The sequence below is a fragment of the Bubalus kerabau genome, chromosome 5, assembly GCF_029407905.1.
Source record: "Bubalus kerabau isolate K-KA32 ecotype Philippines breed swamp buffalo chromosome 5, PCC_UOA_SB_1v2, whole genome shotgun sequence".
NCBI lineage: Eukaryota > Metazoa > Chordata > Mammalia > Artiodactyla > Bovidae > Bubalus > Bubalus kerabau.
In genome coordinates this window covers 90,404,359-90,422,773 of record NC_073628.1, presented here as the reverse complement: position 1 = coordinate 90,422,773, position 18,415 = coordinate 90,404,359, and the positions used below count along the sequence as shown (strand labels likewise).

The window sequence follows — 18,415 nt, the reverse complement described above, 5'->3', positions numbered from 1 at the left end:
TTTTACTCTAACTGGAGATAAAATATTACTCAGTTTACCTTCTGACTACCAGAGATAAAGGGACAAAGTCTATTTCTAAAGAGTTCTTCAAAACTAATACAATTATGTAAAGTTTAAAAATAAAAAAAAAAAAGAATATCCCTTTGCCTTGTCTGAACCCACTGATTTTAAATAATTTTCCCTTTCATACACTTATTGTCTCATATGTTGCATAAAGCTTGGCTGTGTGCTCTGCATGAACATGTAGCTTGGTCACCATCAGAACTCTTCAGAGTTGAAAAGATTCATGCATTAAACTGTCTACTTTACTTTTGCATCTCCCAGTAAAATATTTTAGCCCTATTCTATTGTTCTCATAAGTTTATTTTATAACTCTTTAATAACCTCTGTACTTCACAATGAACTCTCTCCCACACTTCTACTGTTTTCATTACAGGTTATATTCGACAGAGGTCCTGTTTAAGATGGGAAAGTTTCGTATTGTTTGTATGGTATAATCTATGCACACAGCTATATTTCTATCCTATTCTTTATTTTTAAACTGTCCATATCACTGTCAATTTGCTTGTATCTTTTTCTGTGACATGATATGCCCAGGATGGATTATGTGCTAAGATGTTCCAGTTATTAATTACAGAGGTGGTCCCAAGTGCACAGCTTTATTTAACTTCTGATGGCAGCTTCTGCAAGCCATGGCCCTAGATTTCCCTACAGTGAATGAACATGCAAAGTGAAAGGCAGAATTGGCAGAAGGTACAGAAAGACAATGAGCACAGGCCTGAGAAGCAGCTACCATGATCCCCTTCCTCAACACCACCACTGAGGAGGGGCCCCAAGTTTCCAGACACTTATGCTCAACTATTTGCAACAACTTTTCTTGTAAAGGACTGAGTGGGAAGTGGGGATGTGATGAAAGGCAAATTAAGGCACTGGATTAAGAAGTCGTTCCTACTTTCAATAATTTATTCCTTTTTATGATATTGCATCTTTATTAGGTTATCATCGCATATCTGTTAGTAACTTGGGGTGGTGGTTTAGTCTCTAAGTCATGTCCGACTGCTGAGACCCCATGAAGAGTAGTCCACAAGGCTACTGGAGTGGGTTGCATTTCCATCTCCAGGGGATCTTTCCAACCCAGGGATCGAACCTGCGTCTCCTGCATTGGAGGTGCTATCCTTCATTGCAGGCGGATTCTTTACCGCTGAGCCACCAGGGAAGCCCTATAGTAAATTAGGTGTATTTATTAAATTTAGGAGGCCAGTTGGGAGCTTTGTTGTTCAGTCACTCAGTCGTGTCTGACTTTTTGTGACTCCATGGACTGCAGCACCCTAGGCTTCCCTTTCCTTCACTATCTCCCGGAGTTTGCTCAAACTCATGTCCATTGAGTCAGTGATGCCATCCAACCACCTCATCCTCTGTCATCACCTTCTCCTCCTGCCTTCAACCTTTTCCAGCATCAGCGTCTTTTCCAATGAGTTGGCTCCTGGCATCAGATCGCTAAAGTTCTGAAGCTTCAGCATCAGTCCTTCCAATGAACACCCAGGACTGATCTCCTTTAGGATGGCTGGTTTGATCTCCTTGCTGTTCAAGGGACCCTCAAGAGTCTTCTCCAGCACCACAGCTTGAAAGCATCAGTTCTTTGGTGCTTAGTTTTTTTTATTGCCCAGCTCATACATGACTACTGGAAAACCATAGTTATGACTATATAGACCTTTGTAGGCAAAGTAATGTCTGTTTTTTAATAGGCTGTCTAGATTTGTCATAGCTTTTTTTTTCCAACAAGCAAGCATCTTTTAATTTCAGGGCTGCAGTGACATTAAAGGGCTGGTATTCCCATTTCTTCTGTGTATTCTTGCCTCCTATTCTTAATATATTCTTTTAATTTCACCATCCACAGTGATTCTGGAGCCCAAAAAAATAAAGTATGTCACTCTTTCCACTGTTTCCCGAAATATTTGCCATGAAGTGATGGGACCGGATGCCATGATCTTTGTTTTTTGAATGTTGAGTTTTAAGCCAGACTTTTCACTCTCCTCTTTCACCTTCACCAAGAGGCTCTTTGGTTTCTCTTTGCTTTCTCCCATAAGGGTGGTGTCATCTGCATATCTGAGGTTATTGATATTTCTCCTGACAATCTTCATTCCAGCTTGTGCTTTATCCAGTCCATCATTTCACATGATATACTCTGCACATAAGTTAAATAAGCGGGGTGCCTTGACATACTCCTTTCCCAATTTGGAACCAGTTCCTTGTTCCATGTCTGGTTCTAACTGTTGCTTCTTGACCTGCATACAGGTTTCACAGGAGGCAGGTAAAGTGGTCTGTTATTCCCATCTCTGTAAGATTTTCTACAGTTTGTTGTGATCTACAGAGTCAAAGGCTTTAGTGTAGTCAGTGAAGCAGAAGCAGAGGCTTTTCTGAAAATCTCTAGCTTTTTCTATGATCCAACAGATGCTGGTAATTTGCTCTCTGATTCTTCTGCCTTTTCTAAATTCAGCTGGAACATCTGGAAGTTCATGGTTCATGTACTGTTGAAGCCTCGCATGAAGGATTTTGAGCATTTGCTAAAGTGTGAGATGAGTGCAATTGTGTGGTAGTTTGAACATTCTCTGTCATTGCCCTTATTTGCAACTGGAATGAAAACCAACCTTTTCCAGTCCTGTGGTGACTGCTGAGTTTTCCAAATTTGCTGGCATATTGGGTGCAGGACGTTATCAGCAACATCGTGTAGGATCTGAAATAGTTCAGCTGGAATTCCATCACCTCCATTAGCTTTGTTCGTAGTGAAGCTTCCTAAGGCTCACTTGGTTGTGGTTATCTGGGTCATTAGGATCTGTTTTGTATAATTCTTCTATTGTGTTCATCTTTGCATGAAATGTTCCCTTGATATCGCTAAATTTCTTGAAGAGATCTCGTCTTTCCCATTCTATTGTTTTCCTCTATTTCTTTGCATTGCTCACTTTAAAAAGCTTTCTTATCTCTCCGTGCTATTCTTTGTAATTCTGCATTCTGATGAGTATATCCTTCCTTTTCTCCTTTGCCTTTCTATTTCTCTTCTTTTCACAGCTATTTGTAAGGCCTCCTCAGACAACCTTTTTGCCTTTTTGCATTTCTTTTTCTTGGTGATGGTTTTGATACCACCTCCTGCACAATGTTACGTAGCTCTGCCCATAGTTCTTCAGGCACTCTGCCTATCAGATCTAGTCCCTTCAATCTATTTGTCACTTCCACTGTGTAACCGAAGGGATCTGACTTAGGTCATACCTGAATAGTCTAGTGGTTTTCCCTACTTTATTCAATTTAAGTCTGAATTTGGCAATAAGGAGTTCATGATCTGAGCTACAGTCAGCTCCCATTCTTGTTTTTGCTGACTGTACAGAGCTTCTCCATCTTTGGCTGCAAAGAATATAATCAATCTGATTCCAGTATTGACCATCTGGTGATGTCCATGTGTAGAGTTGTCTCTTGTGTTGTTGGAAAAGGGTGTTTGCTATAACCAGCACATTCTCTTAGCAAAACTCTGTTACCCTTTGTCTTGCTTCATTTTGTACTCCAAGGTCAACTTGCCTGTTACTCCAGGTATCTCCTGACTTCCTACTTTTGCATTCCAGTTCCCTATGATGAAAAGGACATCTTCTAGTTGGGAACTAGAAGACATTAATAAATCTAAGAGTGCATGTTTGTAAAAAAGTGAGGCAATGGGAATTTGCCTACTATATAGGGACAAGGTTCTCCTTCCTTCATAGCTTATTCTCTACACGCCAGTTGAGCAGAAAGGTCCCAGAAGAGTAAGTAGTTCAGTAGTCGTGTGTTCCAAACTGCAATATCATTTTATCTTACAATACTTGTTGGTATAAATGTGTCATTCCAGACAGGATGATCCACTCTCTCTCCTGAACTATAGGAGAAAGAAATGTCTTCGACTGCTACTTTTCTAAGCTGGATGCAAGTGGTCAGACTTGAATCATGTTAAAAAAAGAATTCCTGATAGATTTCAGGATACTTTCTAATGGCCTTATATTTTTTTGAAAAGTTCTCAGAAAAATAATCAAATCATTACTAAAACAGCTATTTCACTTAATACGATTTATTTGAGGCCTAAAGGTAAACTTCCAAGCTATGTTGCCTTTTTTATGATTTTTTGAGACTCTCATTATGTCCTTACTATGCCTTTGCTTTGGGTTTTTCCAGAGTGCTACAATATTTCAACCAATAAACCATGTTTTATTTCTAACAGGAGCTACCACTTGCCCATAAAACTCATACTTCCATGCAATAAAAACAACTTCCTTAGGCTGCCTCAGAACATTTAGAACACTTTCCTACGGTTGGATAACATTTATTCTTGCCTTTACTCAGACAAAAATATATGATATGAAACCTATGGATTGATAAGCCCAGGATATTTCATTTTATGTCCTACAATTGAACCCTTCGTGTCATGTAGGGTAACTGGAACCTAGGGCTTATACTTTGAGATAAACCTCTACTAAAGCTTGAACAATAAATATGAAAATGCCCTCTATACAATGATAAGTGAAATATTAAAATAAAAACAGTCTATTTTTATATTAATGCTCTCTTTGTTAAAAATGCTTAAAATTAAATAGTGTTTAAACCTCCAATACATATGAGAAGCACAGTAAAGATGCCAGATATGGAGCAAAGAACAAAACAAAGTCCTTCTACTTACAAAGTTCACAGCCTAGTGGAAATTTGCCTCAGACTTTGGGAAGTGTCCTGAAATTAGACCATCACGTGACAACGGAAGGGCATCCCAGGCCTCTGTCCACAGGGGTGGTGTTTTGTCAACATGCTCTTGAAAGAGGTCAATCCTAAAAATATCCTTAGCAAAGGTCAGTCCTCAGATGTCCTTGGGAAAGCTCAATCCTAGAGTCAGCAATGAGAATTTAGAAACTGTGGCTAAGAGTAGAATGAAGGCAAATTCTATCCTTTTCTCATTGACTAGGAGCGAACTTAGCCCAGATACTGGACCTGAATATACCTGGAGACTGTCAGTGTTGGGGATGTTGGCCACTGTCACTAGACATGAGCAGGGCAAGAGGGAGTCAGCTTCTAAAGGACCCAGAGACAAATTTGGACTATGAAGGGGTGATAGCTATACTTGTTGATGTATTTCCCTACTACTCTCCATGAGACTCAAACAAATCTTGCGAAGAGTTAAAGTCTGAGAGACGAAAGTGGAAGTTGGGAAGAAGTACAGACTTCATAGCTTCTAGGCAGGAATGGTGCCCTTAGCTGGGATCAAACAGTGGTGGCAGGGGGTCATCGTGCTAGGACACAGCAACCTTATAAGGTCAACCGAAGCTGTGGCAAGGATGTGGGTCTCACAAACTGATGAGGGCAAAGGGGACATGAGATACCGGCTCCTGAGTGGCCCAAGAAAACTCCCATACATACGGAGGGAAAGACACTGAGTGAGACAAATTCCAGCTAAAAAAAGTCAGAAATAACTTAGGCCATCCGAAAAGACTGAAAAAAAAAAAAGTGCCAGAATTTTAGTGGTAATTACCTGACTGCTTTTTATGAGAACTTTTTATTCTCCTCTTTATATTTGTTCACATTTCCTAAATTATTTATGGTAGATTTATATTGCTTTTTAATAGTTCAGAATGTTTTAAGAAAAATGTATACAACTAAAGTACTACATGTGACATCTGACATCTATCCTCCCAAAATATATATTGAACTACCCACCAAGCACAGCAGAAGGTATACTTGAGGAAATACCTAAGGAAAAACTGGCAGATCATTTAATGAAGAGTCATAGCAAACGCCTTCTTCCAACAACACAAGAGAAGACTCTACACGTGGACATCACCAGATGGTCAATACCAAAATCAGATTGATTATATTCTCTGCAGCCAAAGATGGAGAAGCTCTATATAGTCAGCAAAAACAAGACCAGGAGCTGACTGCGGCTCAGATCATGAACTCCATATTGCCAAATTCAGACTGATATTGAAGAAAGTAGGGAAAACCACTAGACTATTCAGGTATGACCTAAATCAAATCCCTTATGATTATACAGTGGAAGTGAGAAATGGATTTAAGGGATTAGCTCTAATAGACAGAGTGCCTGAAGTACTATGACACTGTACATGAGCAGGGATCAAGACCATCACCAAGAAAAAGAAATGCAAAAAAGCAAAATGGTTGTCTAAGGAGGCCTTACAAATAGCTGTGAAAAGAAGAGAAGCAAAAGGCAAAGGAGAAAAGGAATGATATACCCATTTGAGTGGAAAATTCCAAAGAAAATCAGGGAGAGATAAGAAAACCTTCCTCAGAGATCAGTGCAAAGAAATAGAGGAAAACAGGAGAATGGGAAAGATTAGAGATCTCTTCTAGTCTTAGAAGATAGAAAATTAGAGACACCAAGGGAACATTTCATGCAAAGATGGGCTCAATATAGGACAGAAATGGTATGGACCTAACAGAAGCAGAAGATATTAAGAAGAGGTGGCAAGAATACACAAAAGAACTATACAAAAAAGATCTTCATGATCCAGATAATCACGATGGTGTGGTCACTCACCTAGAGCCAGACATCCTGGAATGCGAAGTCAAGGGGGCCTTAAGAAACATCACTACAAAAAAAGCTAGTGGAGATGATAAAATTCCAGTTGAGCTATTTCAAATCCTACAAGATGATGCTGTGAAAGTGCTGCATGCAATATGATAGCAAATTTGGAAAACTCAGCAGCGGCCACAAGACTGGAAAAAGGTCAGTTATCATTCCAATCCCAAAGAAAGGCAATGCCAAAGAATGCTCAAAGTACCGTACAATTGCACTTATCTCACATGGTAGTAAAGTAATGCTCAAAATTCTCCAAGGCAGGCTTCAACAGTATGTGAACTGTGAAATTCCAGATGTTCAAGCTGGATTTAGAAAAGGTAGAGGAACCAGAGATCAAATTGCCAATATCCATCAAATCATTGAAAAAGCAAGAGAGTTCCAGAAAAACATCTATTTTTGCTTTATTAACTATGCCAAAGCCTTTGACTGTGTGGATCACAACAAACTGTGAAAAATTCTTAAAGAGATGGGAATACCAGACCACCTGACCTGCCTCCTGAGAAATATGTATGCAGGTCAGGAAGCAACAGTTAGAACTGGACATGGAACAACAGACTGGCTCCAAACAGGAAAAGGAGTATGTCAAGGCTGTATATTGTCACCCTGCTTATTTAACTTATATGCAGAGTACATCATGAGAAACACTGGGCTGGAAGAAACACAAGCTGGAATCAAGATTGCCGGGAGAAATATCAATAACCTCAGATATGCAGATGACACCACCCTTATGGCAGAAAGTGAAGAGGAACTCAAAAGCCTCTTGATGAAAGTGAAAGAGGAGAGTGAAAAAGTTGGCTTAAAGCTCAACATTCAGAAAACGAAGATCATGGCATCTGGTCCCATCACTTCATGGGAAATAGATGGGGAAACAGTGGAAACAGTGTCAGACTTTATTTTGGGGGGCTCCAAAATCGCTCCAGATGGTGACTGCAGTCATGAAACTGAAAGACGCTTGCTCCTTGCAAGAAAAGTTAAGACCATCCTGCTGCTGCTGCTGCTAAGTCGCTTCAGTTGTGTCCAACTCTGTGCGACCCCACAGATGGCAGACCATCCTAGGCAGCATATTAAAAAGGAGAGACATTACTGTGCTAACAAAGGTCTGTCTAGTCAAGGCTATGGTTTTTCCAGGAGTCATGTATGGATATGAGAGTTGGAATATAAAGAAATCTAAGTGCTGAAGAATTGATGCTTTTGAACTGTGGTGTTGGAGAAGACTCTTGAGAGTCCCTTGGACTGCAAGGAGATCCAACCGGTCAATCCTAAAGGAAATCAGTCCTGAATATTCTTTGGAAGGACTGATGCTAAAGCTGAAACTCCCCACACTTTGGCCACTTGACGCGAAGAAGTGACTCATTTGAAAAGACCCTGATGCTGGGAAAGATTGAAGGCAAGAGGAGAAGGGGACGAAAGAGGATGAGATGGTTAGATGGCATCACCGACTCAATGGACATGAGTTTGAGCAAACTACGGGAGTTGGTGATGGAAATGACCTGGCATGCTACACTTCATGGGGTCACAAAGAGTTGGACACAACCGAGTGACTGAACTGAACTGAACTGAAAGCTTCACTGGTCAAACAGCCAGAAACAGATTAAAGAAGTTGTATGTTTATCACTGCTTACAGAAGCTCCCAATTACAGAAACCACATATGTTTTCAAGGACGAACCTCAGCAAAGGAAGAATCAAACTTCAGGTTTTCTGAAATAGACAAGTAATTCCCCAGAGTCAGAAAACTGACACTCTCTTTGGGCCATTCAATAGCATCAAAGTGTTAGTGACACCTAAAAGTTCTCTTTCCAAAAATTTAAATTAAATCATATGAGCAGTTATTTATATAAAAATAACACAAACCATATTCTGAGTGTGTGCCTCAGGTGAAATGGAGTTAATCAGAATTCTACAGTATGTTTTCAAATGGGCCTCAGTGCCCAGGTATTAGGAAGGAGGAATTCTGGATAATTCAAAAGGTCCAATCACTTAAATTTTAATATAACTGCAAAATTTTTAAAAGTATTTTAGTTTTATTAGATGAAAGAATTCCTCATTTACAGGGTAATTTTCAAAATTTAAAAACCATATTATTTGTTACATTGAATTTCTCAGACATTATTTTTAAAAGAGTTTTGTTTTTTTTTTTCAACTGTGAGAGCAGTAATCTTTATGCATGGTTTGTGATCAAATGATAGCTGAACAGACCAGTATATTCATGCCATAGTAAGACCATATTTACGTTATAAAGCTTCTATCAGCACTTCTCATGTTTTCTGTACTATTGTAGCTATCATTTCTGATCATTCTTAGTGGTAATAAAAGGAAAAGCTTCACTATTATGATATAGAAATAAAGCAAGTAGCAATGCCCTCAACTCAAATACAAAGGGGAAAATAATTTATTCTCCAGCTAGGAGATAAAAAAATACTATTATATTTAATAAAAAAAAACAAAGAGGCTTGACTTTTTAGATAGCTCTTATACAACTGTCTATGGTTTCCACTGGATAAGATATAATTACTTACACTTCCCTTCTTTTTCTGAGTAGTCTATTTTGATGAATAGGGATATTTTCAATGATATCTTATGCTCTAGCCTTATCAGCTTTACTAATTCTTTTTACTTTTCTTTTCCTCTTTCTAATTTTTTCTGTCTTTCCTTTCTACTTTCTATTTTCCTTCCTTTCCTTTTTTAAAAAGTGGTACATGCCCCATTTCTTCTCCAAAATAAAAATATTCAGGAATATGTGTATGCAAAAAGATTAATAAAAAATAAAGTGAAGACCTAAAAAGAAGAAGACAGCAATCAGGTCAATCAGCTCCTAAAAGAATTTAGACAATGTCACAGGGCACTTTGATCTATGGAGTAATCCATATTTCTGGTTTTTCCAGTGGAAATGATAGAAGTATCGAGCTCTGCTGAGATAGAAAATGTTCCTAAGGGGAGTTAATCACCTAGTTAAAAGTACACTGAACAAAGCTATCATTGTGCTTATTCTAGTTTTACAAGCAAAAAAGACTGCAATTCTCATCACATTCCCAGATGCTTTTAGTATATTCCTTAACAGTTGGCAACTATAAGTAAAATATAAAAAATCAGACAATCAGGTAAACTTGAGGGAGGTTACACAACTCTGGGGCTGCTAGCCAGTTACAGATGCATGCTGCTAGCTAGTAAAAACCAGCATTGCCAGAGAGCACCTGCTGTTCATTTTTTTATCTGGAAAAATTAATCCAGATACATTTGATATAAAAAAATGAACACTTTCAGATCCAGACAAAGAATATCATTTCACTTTCCAGATGAGGTTCCTGAGACTCAGAACAGAGCTTAGATGTGGAGCAGGGGTTCCCAGCTCATGTATCAAACATGATGGCAACTCAATGGTTAGAGATTGGTAGTTCCATGATCTGAGACTTAGCTTTCTGGTCTACCACCTACTATATGAAGTTTCTCTTTTTTCCTTTGAGATTGAATAACATACTGTTGACACTTGAACAATGGGGGAGGTTTGGGGCACTGATCCACCACACAATTGAAAATATAAGTATAATTTTACAGTCAATCCTCCATATCCAGGGTTCCACATCCTCAGATTTAAAACTTCAGATTTTATAGTACTGCAGTATTTGCCCACTGAAAAAATCTACAAATAAGTGGACCTATGTAGTTCAAAGCTGTGTTGTTTAAGGGTCAACTGTATAGCAAGTTTTCAACAGGTACTTGGCGTATAGTTGGTTTCAGTACATGTGAATTTTTTTGTCTCCTTCCTATTCATATGATTTAAACAGGAAGAAAACATACAGCATGGTACCTGGGGGCACCCGATTAATTAGTGCTAATGTATTATAATTATTTTCTGTTATTGCAATATAGTAATCCAGGTGGGAGATGAAGACAGCCAGAAGCCAAAACCAGAAAAAGCCTCTATCAGCAGGAAAGATGGCCTGCTCATGGGTACACCATGGCAGACATGCTGGCAATTACAGCCTTTGTTCTGGAAATCAAAACTTTGATTTATGGACTTCTGAATATTTTTCAGTGCATTCTGGGCTTTGAGTTTTAATTATGTAGAATAACTGCATGATTATATAAATAAAATGACACTAGCACTTACTTGTTTCATTATGAAATATGGTATTTAAATGCAAATGCAAAATACAGATAAATGGGGGAGAGGAAGAGAAGGACGTGTGGCTAGGATATAAGTTAAATGAAAGAGTTGATGCCAGTAGCATAGATATGACTGAAATTTACTTGCTGGTTTTGATTACTTTAACTGGAAGATACCATAGAGTAAACATTTGCAGACTTTTTACTTTCTGCCATGCTAAAGCATTCCCAAGGGGGCAAAGCCCACCAAAAGAGAGGTTCCTGATTATATTCAATATAAAGATATTAATACCATATTTGTATTTTAAATATTTAAGTATTTTAAAACCTGGGGTTCCAATGGAGTACATGAAAAAAAGAAAAGCTGATAGGACACTAAAATGAATGCATAATGGAAACTATGGTTCTTGCTCATCTCACATGAAAATAATTAGAACAACATATAGTGTTCCCTGTGTACATAACTGGGCTTCCCTGGTGGCTCAGATGGTAAAGAATCTGCCTGCAGGAGACCTTGGTTTGATTCCTAGGTCAGGAAGATCCCCTGGAGAAGGGAATGGCTACCCACTCCAGTATTCTTGCCTGGAGAATTCCATAGACAGAGGCAGGAGAAGGGACATGGGTTGGGAGTAGGTACTCAAATAATATGAGGAATTTATTAGTGTTTTCTTTAAGCATTACTTGTAACAGAAAACGCAAATTTGTAAGATGTATGCTTGGGTAATATCTATCACTCTGAACAATGTTAAACTAATCAGTCTTGTTAGAGGTGTGTATGTGATGGCTCCAATCTATGATTTCTTGAATATTATCATCAGAATTTAAAATTATGCCTTATAAACACAGAATATTTTATTATAATGGTTCTTTAGCATGGAAACAATAATTAATAAAGTGGTCACTTTAATTTATTTCATATTGACATGATAACTTGTCAACTGGACAATAAAATATGTATTTTTATAGGTTCAGAGTGTTTTAAATGCTTCTACTTTCCACTATCCAAGTAAGACTATTGTTTGAAACAAGAGTATAGGGAAAAGATCTCCTTCTATTCTGCCTATATTACATATGAATTGAGATATATAGGAAATAGCTCTGACAAAAGGTATACTCAGGATGTAATAGGTAAATATAACAACAAATCCCAGAAAATCAAGTACTTTATTCCAAAAGATACTGAAACATCTTGTCAGGTAGATCTATGCAGCTACCATGGCTGCCAATCATTTAAGGAGAAGCAGGATCTAGTTTGGAAATAATTGTGCAAAAAGGAGCATACACACAGGGTAGAGATTGGGGGAAAGTTTCAATGCATTTAAATGGGTTTTTGTCAGATATGGGGCATTCATAGTTTCTTCTCAGTTGATTCTCCAATTGTAAAATAACTATGTCTGTATGGCTACTTCATGATATTTTTGTGGTATTCAGATGAAATGATCTATTTAAAATCTATGTTTTAAAATTGTTTTAAAAACTAAAAACAGAGATATTCTATACTTTCTCAAATCTGAAACATACTGTTCTCACTGGCAAGTTAACCAAATCCATGGAATACAAAGGCCATATGTAACAGAATAGAATTTAGATCACTCTCTCTAGAGGACTGTGGCAGGACTTAGGGGCAGATGACAGACTCGGTAATGCTGAACACAAAAGATTGATTCAATTTTGATAAAACATCCAGGTGAATCTCAATTTTGTACAAATCTCAATTTTCACAGTTTTTTTTTTTTACATAGATGATACTTCTAAAGAAAAAAATTGCAACTGTTCAAAATTAAGTTTTTATCCTGGATAAATCTACATTTATCCTTAATCTTATTCTTCTGTGTGCATTTTAAACCATTTCTTTTACTTTGGGTTTGGTTTAGATGAAGAAAAGTTTATCTGAAATTTCTTTCTCCTCACTTCTCCTCATCCACTTAGGAGATCACAAACTAAATCAGTAGTTATCATAAATTTGATATCACTTCAGTGGATTCCATAAGTTAAAACAAAATCAAGTGATAACTGAGAACTTATTAATCTTGGCACTTCAGTCAATGACTGGACAGGATGTATGTTCTCTGCCATTATGTTACTGAGATTTGACTGAAGCAATAAGACCAACATGTAAAATAAAATATAAAAGATAATAAAATTAAGCTAACAAATGTAAATATGCTTGGAAAATATTCATGGTAAAGGAAAGCCAATGGGAGCTGAATGATAAATAAAAGGTTTCATGCAGCAGGTTGTGTTTTTGAAGGCTAATATAAAAATTGCATACATTTTTAGAGAATTCAATTTAGTTAAATGTGCCTGCAAATGTTCAGGGTTTTAAAAGAATCTGGCCTATTTAAAAGTAAAATTAGGATTTTGGCACACGTGCATGTTAACTCATTTGAGCTTCACAAAACACTGTACTAAAATCATCTTACTGAAAAGAAGAAAAAAAGTAAAAACAGAGAAATTAAGTAACTTGCCCAATGCCCTATAGAGAGTAAGTATATATAGAGATTCAAGCTCAAGCATGTCAGCAGAGCCCACGACCCATCTTCAATTCCAGGATGCCTCTCAAGGAATACTGGGTTCTCAAGAAGCATGGGCTGATAAGAGAAAAGTAGAGTGATTAGGGTGCCACTTAGGGAACATATACATGTTTAATGATCTTTGATTTCCAGAGGTCATAGTGAGACTCATGTCAAATCTTCACTACTCATTAGTCTGAGGTATTACTCACCTTAATCAGTATCATTTCAAGAGTTTGGTAACAGTGACCTTTCCAGTGAGAGGCAGCAAGGATCACAGATGAGCAGTGTGATATCAAGGAGTTATTGATGGTTTGTCAATTATTTCGTGAAGGATGGAAAATTCACTGAAGCTTTATCTTTTGATAAATTCATTCAAAATCACATCTACAATTAGTATGATCTGATATTGGATACAAAGCATATTTACTAAGAAAAGATGAACAGGTGCTGGAGGGTGGATTTTGCAACTCCAAACCAAAAGCTAGTAGGACATATCATAGGAGGGCAGATCTGAAAGGCAGAAGAAATATAAATGTGGAAGATTTTTTAGTAAGTGTCCCAATTGGCTTGCACCCTTCTGCATCCATGTTTTTGGATAGTACCTTCCTACACTGGCTCTGTTCCTAGCCACGGTGCTTGCCTTGGCAAATGAAACAAGAGAAAATGTGACACAAGCAGAAGCCTGTGTTGCCCTTGGAACCCTGAAAACACCCCGGTAAAAAGCCACTGCTAGCAGGCTGGAAGATGAGAGAATGAGATGCACCTGGCTGACAGCCTACTGAGTACAAAATATGTCAGAAATCCTAGATCATCCACCCACCAGCTGGCTACAGTCCATAAGAAAGTCCAGCAGGAATCAACCAAGGAAACTGGCCAGAAGACGTGACCAGCCAATCCACATGGCTGTTTATTCTAAGCCACTAAGTTTTAGGGTAGTTTGTTACACAGCAAAAGTTAATCGATATGATACAATACTATTTCAAACAATGGGGGAAAAAAACAAACAAAAGGTTACTACTTTTATCTAAGAGCACAGACTACCTGTTTCTTGTTTCCCAATAGAGACCTGAAAAACCAGAAGGCTTATACTGTAAAGAATAAATGGTATGCCCATGCAGAAAGGACCTTAGAGAACTCAAAGAATACCATACTTCAGAATGGTAGGGGAACAGCTGAATTATTCTCATGCAACCGGCAGTAAAACAGAAAAACACCACGGGGCCTTAGTAAGTTCAATGTATTTTCTCTAAACAAAATACATCTCATTTTAATTTCAAGGATGTGAAAAATTTGCGACACATGAAGGCTCTTCTTACATGATGCTTTTTAAAATTCATTAAATTCCTCATAATTAGGAAGGCAATGGCACCCCACTCCAGTACTCTTGCCTGGAAAATCCCATGGACGGAGGAGCCTGGTAGGCTGCAGTCCATAGGGTCGCTGAGGGTCGGACACGACTGAGCGACTTCACTTTCACTTTCTAGGCAATGAAAAAGTGTGCTCGTAGAAACTGTTTTCAAACTCTGCATATTGGTTTTGTGTTGCAGAATACACGAAATGTCTACCACAATGAATGAGTCCATGACTGCAATAAGACCATTAAAAACAAAATATAGGCATGATAAAAAGAAGTTGGAATTAAAAATAAAATTGTTTTCAAACCTCACACAAAAAAACATAGTTAAGGGAAAATTAACGAGATTTAGTTCTGTGTGTTTTCATAAGAGAAATCTCATTATTTCATAATCACTTTCTATAAATTATATGTATAATTATTTATGGACATGTATAATGCTCATCCATTCTAACAGTCACCAATCACTTGAGTTAAATATTATAATATTTATAATTACATATTTATATATTATATATATACATACAGACATATATATGTAATTTATAGAATTACATATTTATATAATTACATATTTATAATATGTAATACAGGATATTACATATTGAAAAAAATTATAGTAAACTGAATTAAATACAGTTAAATATACTATAGTTTTTAGTTAAATATACATTGATTAGCATAAAATCTGTATATATGTGAAAAATATAGTTAAATATAATTATAATTTTTCAGATTTGCTTGCCAAGTTTGTTTGTCATGTTAGCCCTGAGGAAACATATTTCTTAAAACCACAAAGAAAATAATTCTATGGGAAAATGATTTATTTACCTGGATCTTCTATGGTTAAGTTCTTTATTAACCATTGAACGATATCTGACCCTAGAATAAGAAAAAAAGAAAAACACAAATATATGTGAATATCTATATATGTTAAGTTCAAGAACATTTAACAGCACTCATAAGAGAAGGAATGTTTCTAATTGTTATAACAGATTAAGGATCAGCCACACATGAGGTGTTGAAAATAGTGTGAATACATTGTCTTCATTCAATGAGTCAAGTGCAAACTAGTCATTATTAAATATGAAATGTTTAAACAGAAAGATTTAATATACTAGTAGTGGATAAAGTGATTCATTTATTTATTCACTTTATGAATGATTGCTGAGTATCTACTATGTTTTAAGCACAATTCTTAGTATGGCAAAGCCAATACTTTATAAGATGATAATTGTCTAATTTCTGGTTTGCTCCATCCATCCCTATATCTACTCTCAAGTCAACCCAAATGTGCTGTCAGTTTTTGAAACTCCTTTGGGTTTCAAGCCTTTATAGTACTATTCTCTTTGACTGAAAGGTCTTTCCACTATTTTCAAGACACTCAAGATTGATTTGCATAGTAGAACTTCCCTTGATCCTCACCTTTGGCAGTGTGCATGGAGAGCCTTAAGCCAGTCAAAAGAAAAGCAGAGTAGTCAACATTTCTGCCAGTTGTGATCCAAGATTGAAAGGCCCTGAGCTAGTTCAGTGTACAAGAGAATTAGAACAAAATCAGACTTGTGACTAATTAGGGCTGGAGTTGGCCAGTGGGGGAACTATGAGGACTCAAGATTTCCAGTCCAGAAGTATTATGGATGAACAGAATGGTAAAAATACGAGCAGAAATGGGAGATTCCAGACGAGGAGATTTACCTAAGAGGTTCATTTCTGTTTAACTTGGTTTTCAGTGTAATTCATTTCTACATAAAATAACAACAACAAAAAATATGTAATGTAAACAGCTATACACACTCAGTAAACTGCCTCAGTGCTGCATGGATGAAATTCTGTGTAAATCGAGATTCCATTTCTACCTCTCTTGGAGACTTGGTAGGGTTGTAGCCTACCCACCTGAGATCTGGTAAACGACATTAACAGTGGGCAAATGATTCCAGTTGCTTAAAAGAGAATGGGTCCAAATTAATTTTAAAATAAACTTGATTATCAAACTTGACGATGTTTATGAAATTTCCTAAAATTTATGAAAACATTTACACCCAAAATAGCCTTTAATAAGTACATGTTTTGAAAATATTGAATCTAATTTGTGCTCTTTCATAGCTGTTCCTTTATTTTTATTTTTATTTTTTTTACAAGGAACCAATTTTATTTTTTTATTTTTTAAATTTTATTTTATTTTTAAATTTTACATAATTGTATTAGTTTTGCCAAACATCAAAATGAATCCGCCACAGGTATACATGTGTTTCCCACCCTGAACCCTCCTGCCTCCTCCCTCCCCATCCATCCCTCTGGGTCATCCCAGTGCAGCAGCCCCAAGCATCCAGTATCGTGCATCGAACCTGGACTGGCAACTCGTTTCATACTGTTCCTTTAAAAGTGCCAATGATTTAAATGCATTTGAGATGATTGATTCATCTAGATCCTAAAGAAAGCTCTGAGGAAATGAAGGACAGGAAACCATTCACAAGAGCATGGATATTGCAAAGTGTTGTGCCTAACTTGCCACTAACACCCTAAGTTATCTTGAGGAGTTGTCTTCCCTTTTGAAAAAAGCAGAAACTCAGCTTTTCAAATATGTATGTAGCGCTACTTGACCAATGTAGAATTTCAAGTACCTAAATCTTATTAGCTATCTCCAGGCACTCTGCTTATTTTTCACAGTTGAGCATCTATTTAGGGAAAATATACAAGCAACCATTGGAAAATGTCTGTTCTTTTGAAGAGAGCCAAATATTGGTTCCAGGACTATATTTTTTTCTTATTATGAAAGATGATTTTAAAATATCTTAAGAAAAGTTTTTTTTTTTAAGGTTTTCTTCTCTCTTCCTCCACCCCACTTTCCTGAACAGAAAGAAATGCAAAGTAGCCAAATTTTTGAAATTGCATTTAATACAGGAAACAAGAAACTTATTTTACTGGCCTGGTTTTTGGTTATTTCTGTCACAGAGGTAGTCTCAGTTCAGCGTAAAAAAGCCAGTTTGATTGCTTGTCAGTGTAATCATAGTGGTTTTATTGTTGTGTGATCACCCAATATATTTATGGCTTTAAGTTAACACATTATGAATTATTATCTTATTGTTAAATGTATCATATTCATATCATGTTCATCATATTCATTTATTAGGCACCTATGTTAGCAAGACCTTAACTCCCAGTTGAGACAATTAGAGACAGAGAAAGGAAGAAAAAAATTCCAGCATCTTATGGAACCAAAAGATTGAAAGAGAAATGTGTTATCATAGTCACATTAAGAACTGATTCAATGGCTTTATAGTCAGGAGGGGTAGAGGGAGGAATAGCACCTTTGTAGCAATTTCTAAGCTTTATCTTTAACATTAACAAATAATTGGGCTGCTGCTGCTGCTAAGTCGTTTCAGTAGTGTCCGACTCTGTGCAATCCCATCGACGGCAGTCCACCAGGCTCCCTCGTTCCTGGGATTCTCCAGGCAAGAACACTGGAGTGGGTTGCCATTTCCTTCTCCAATGCATGAAAGTGAAAAGGGAAAGTGAAGTCGATCAGTCGTGTCTGACTCCTAGCGACCCCATGGACTGCACCCTACCAGGCTCCTCTGTCCATGGGATTTGCCAGGCAAGAATACTGGAGTGGGTTGTCATACATTAATAAATAAGTGGGCAGATCTGCTAAAATTTTCATGCACAAATATATATATGCAGAATACTTCAGCGTTTCATTTATCTTTATACTGAGGACATCAGAGTAACAAGTAGGATGTTTTGTTTTGTTTTGTTTTTATTTTAAATTGCATTAGAGCTATCAATTAGCTACAATGTGAAACTAGTTAAGAGATGTAACAGTATCTTATACCCTAAGAGAT

At 37.0% G+C, this 18,415-nt stretch overlaps 1 protein-coding gene across 2 annotated transcripts in view; it reads right to left on the bottom strand.

Moving 5' to 3' along the window:
- Nucleotides 1–18,415, bottom strand: part of RGS7 (regulator of G protein signaling 7) — a 480,171-nt gene that overhangs the window by 110,474 nt on the left and 351,282 nt on the right. For both annotated transcript variants that reach the window (XM_055582175.1, XM_055582176.1), the window contains one exon: nt 15,405–15,455. In XM_055582175.1, coding sequence (XP_055438150.1) covers nt 15,405–15,455 — 51 coding nt within the window. The remainder of the gene's footprint in view (nt 1–15,404; nt 15,456–18,415) is intronic.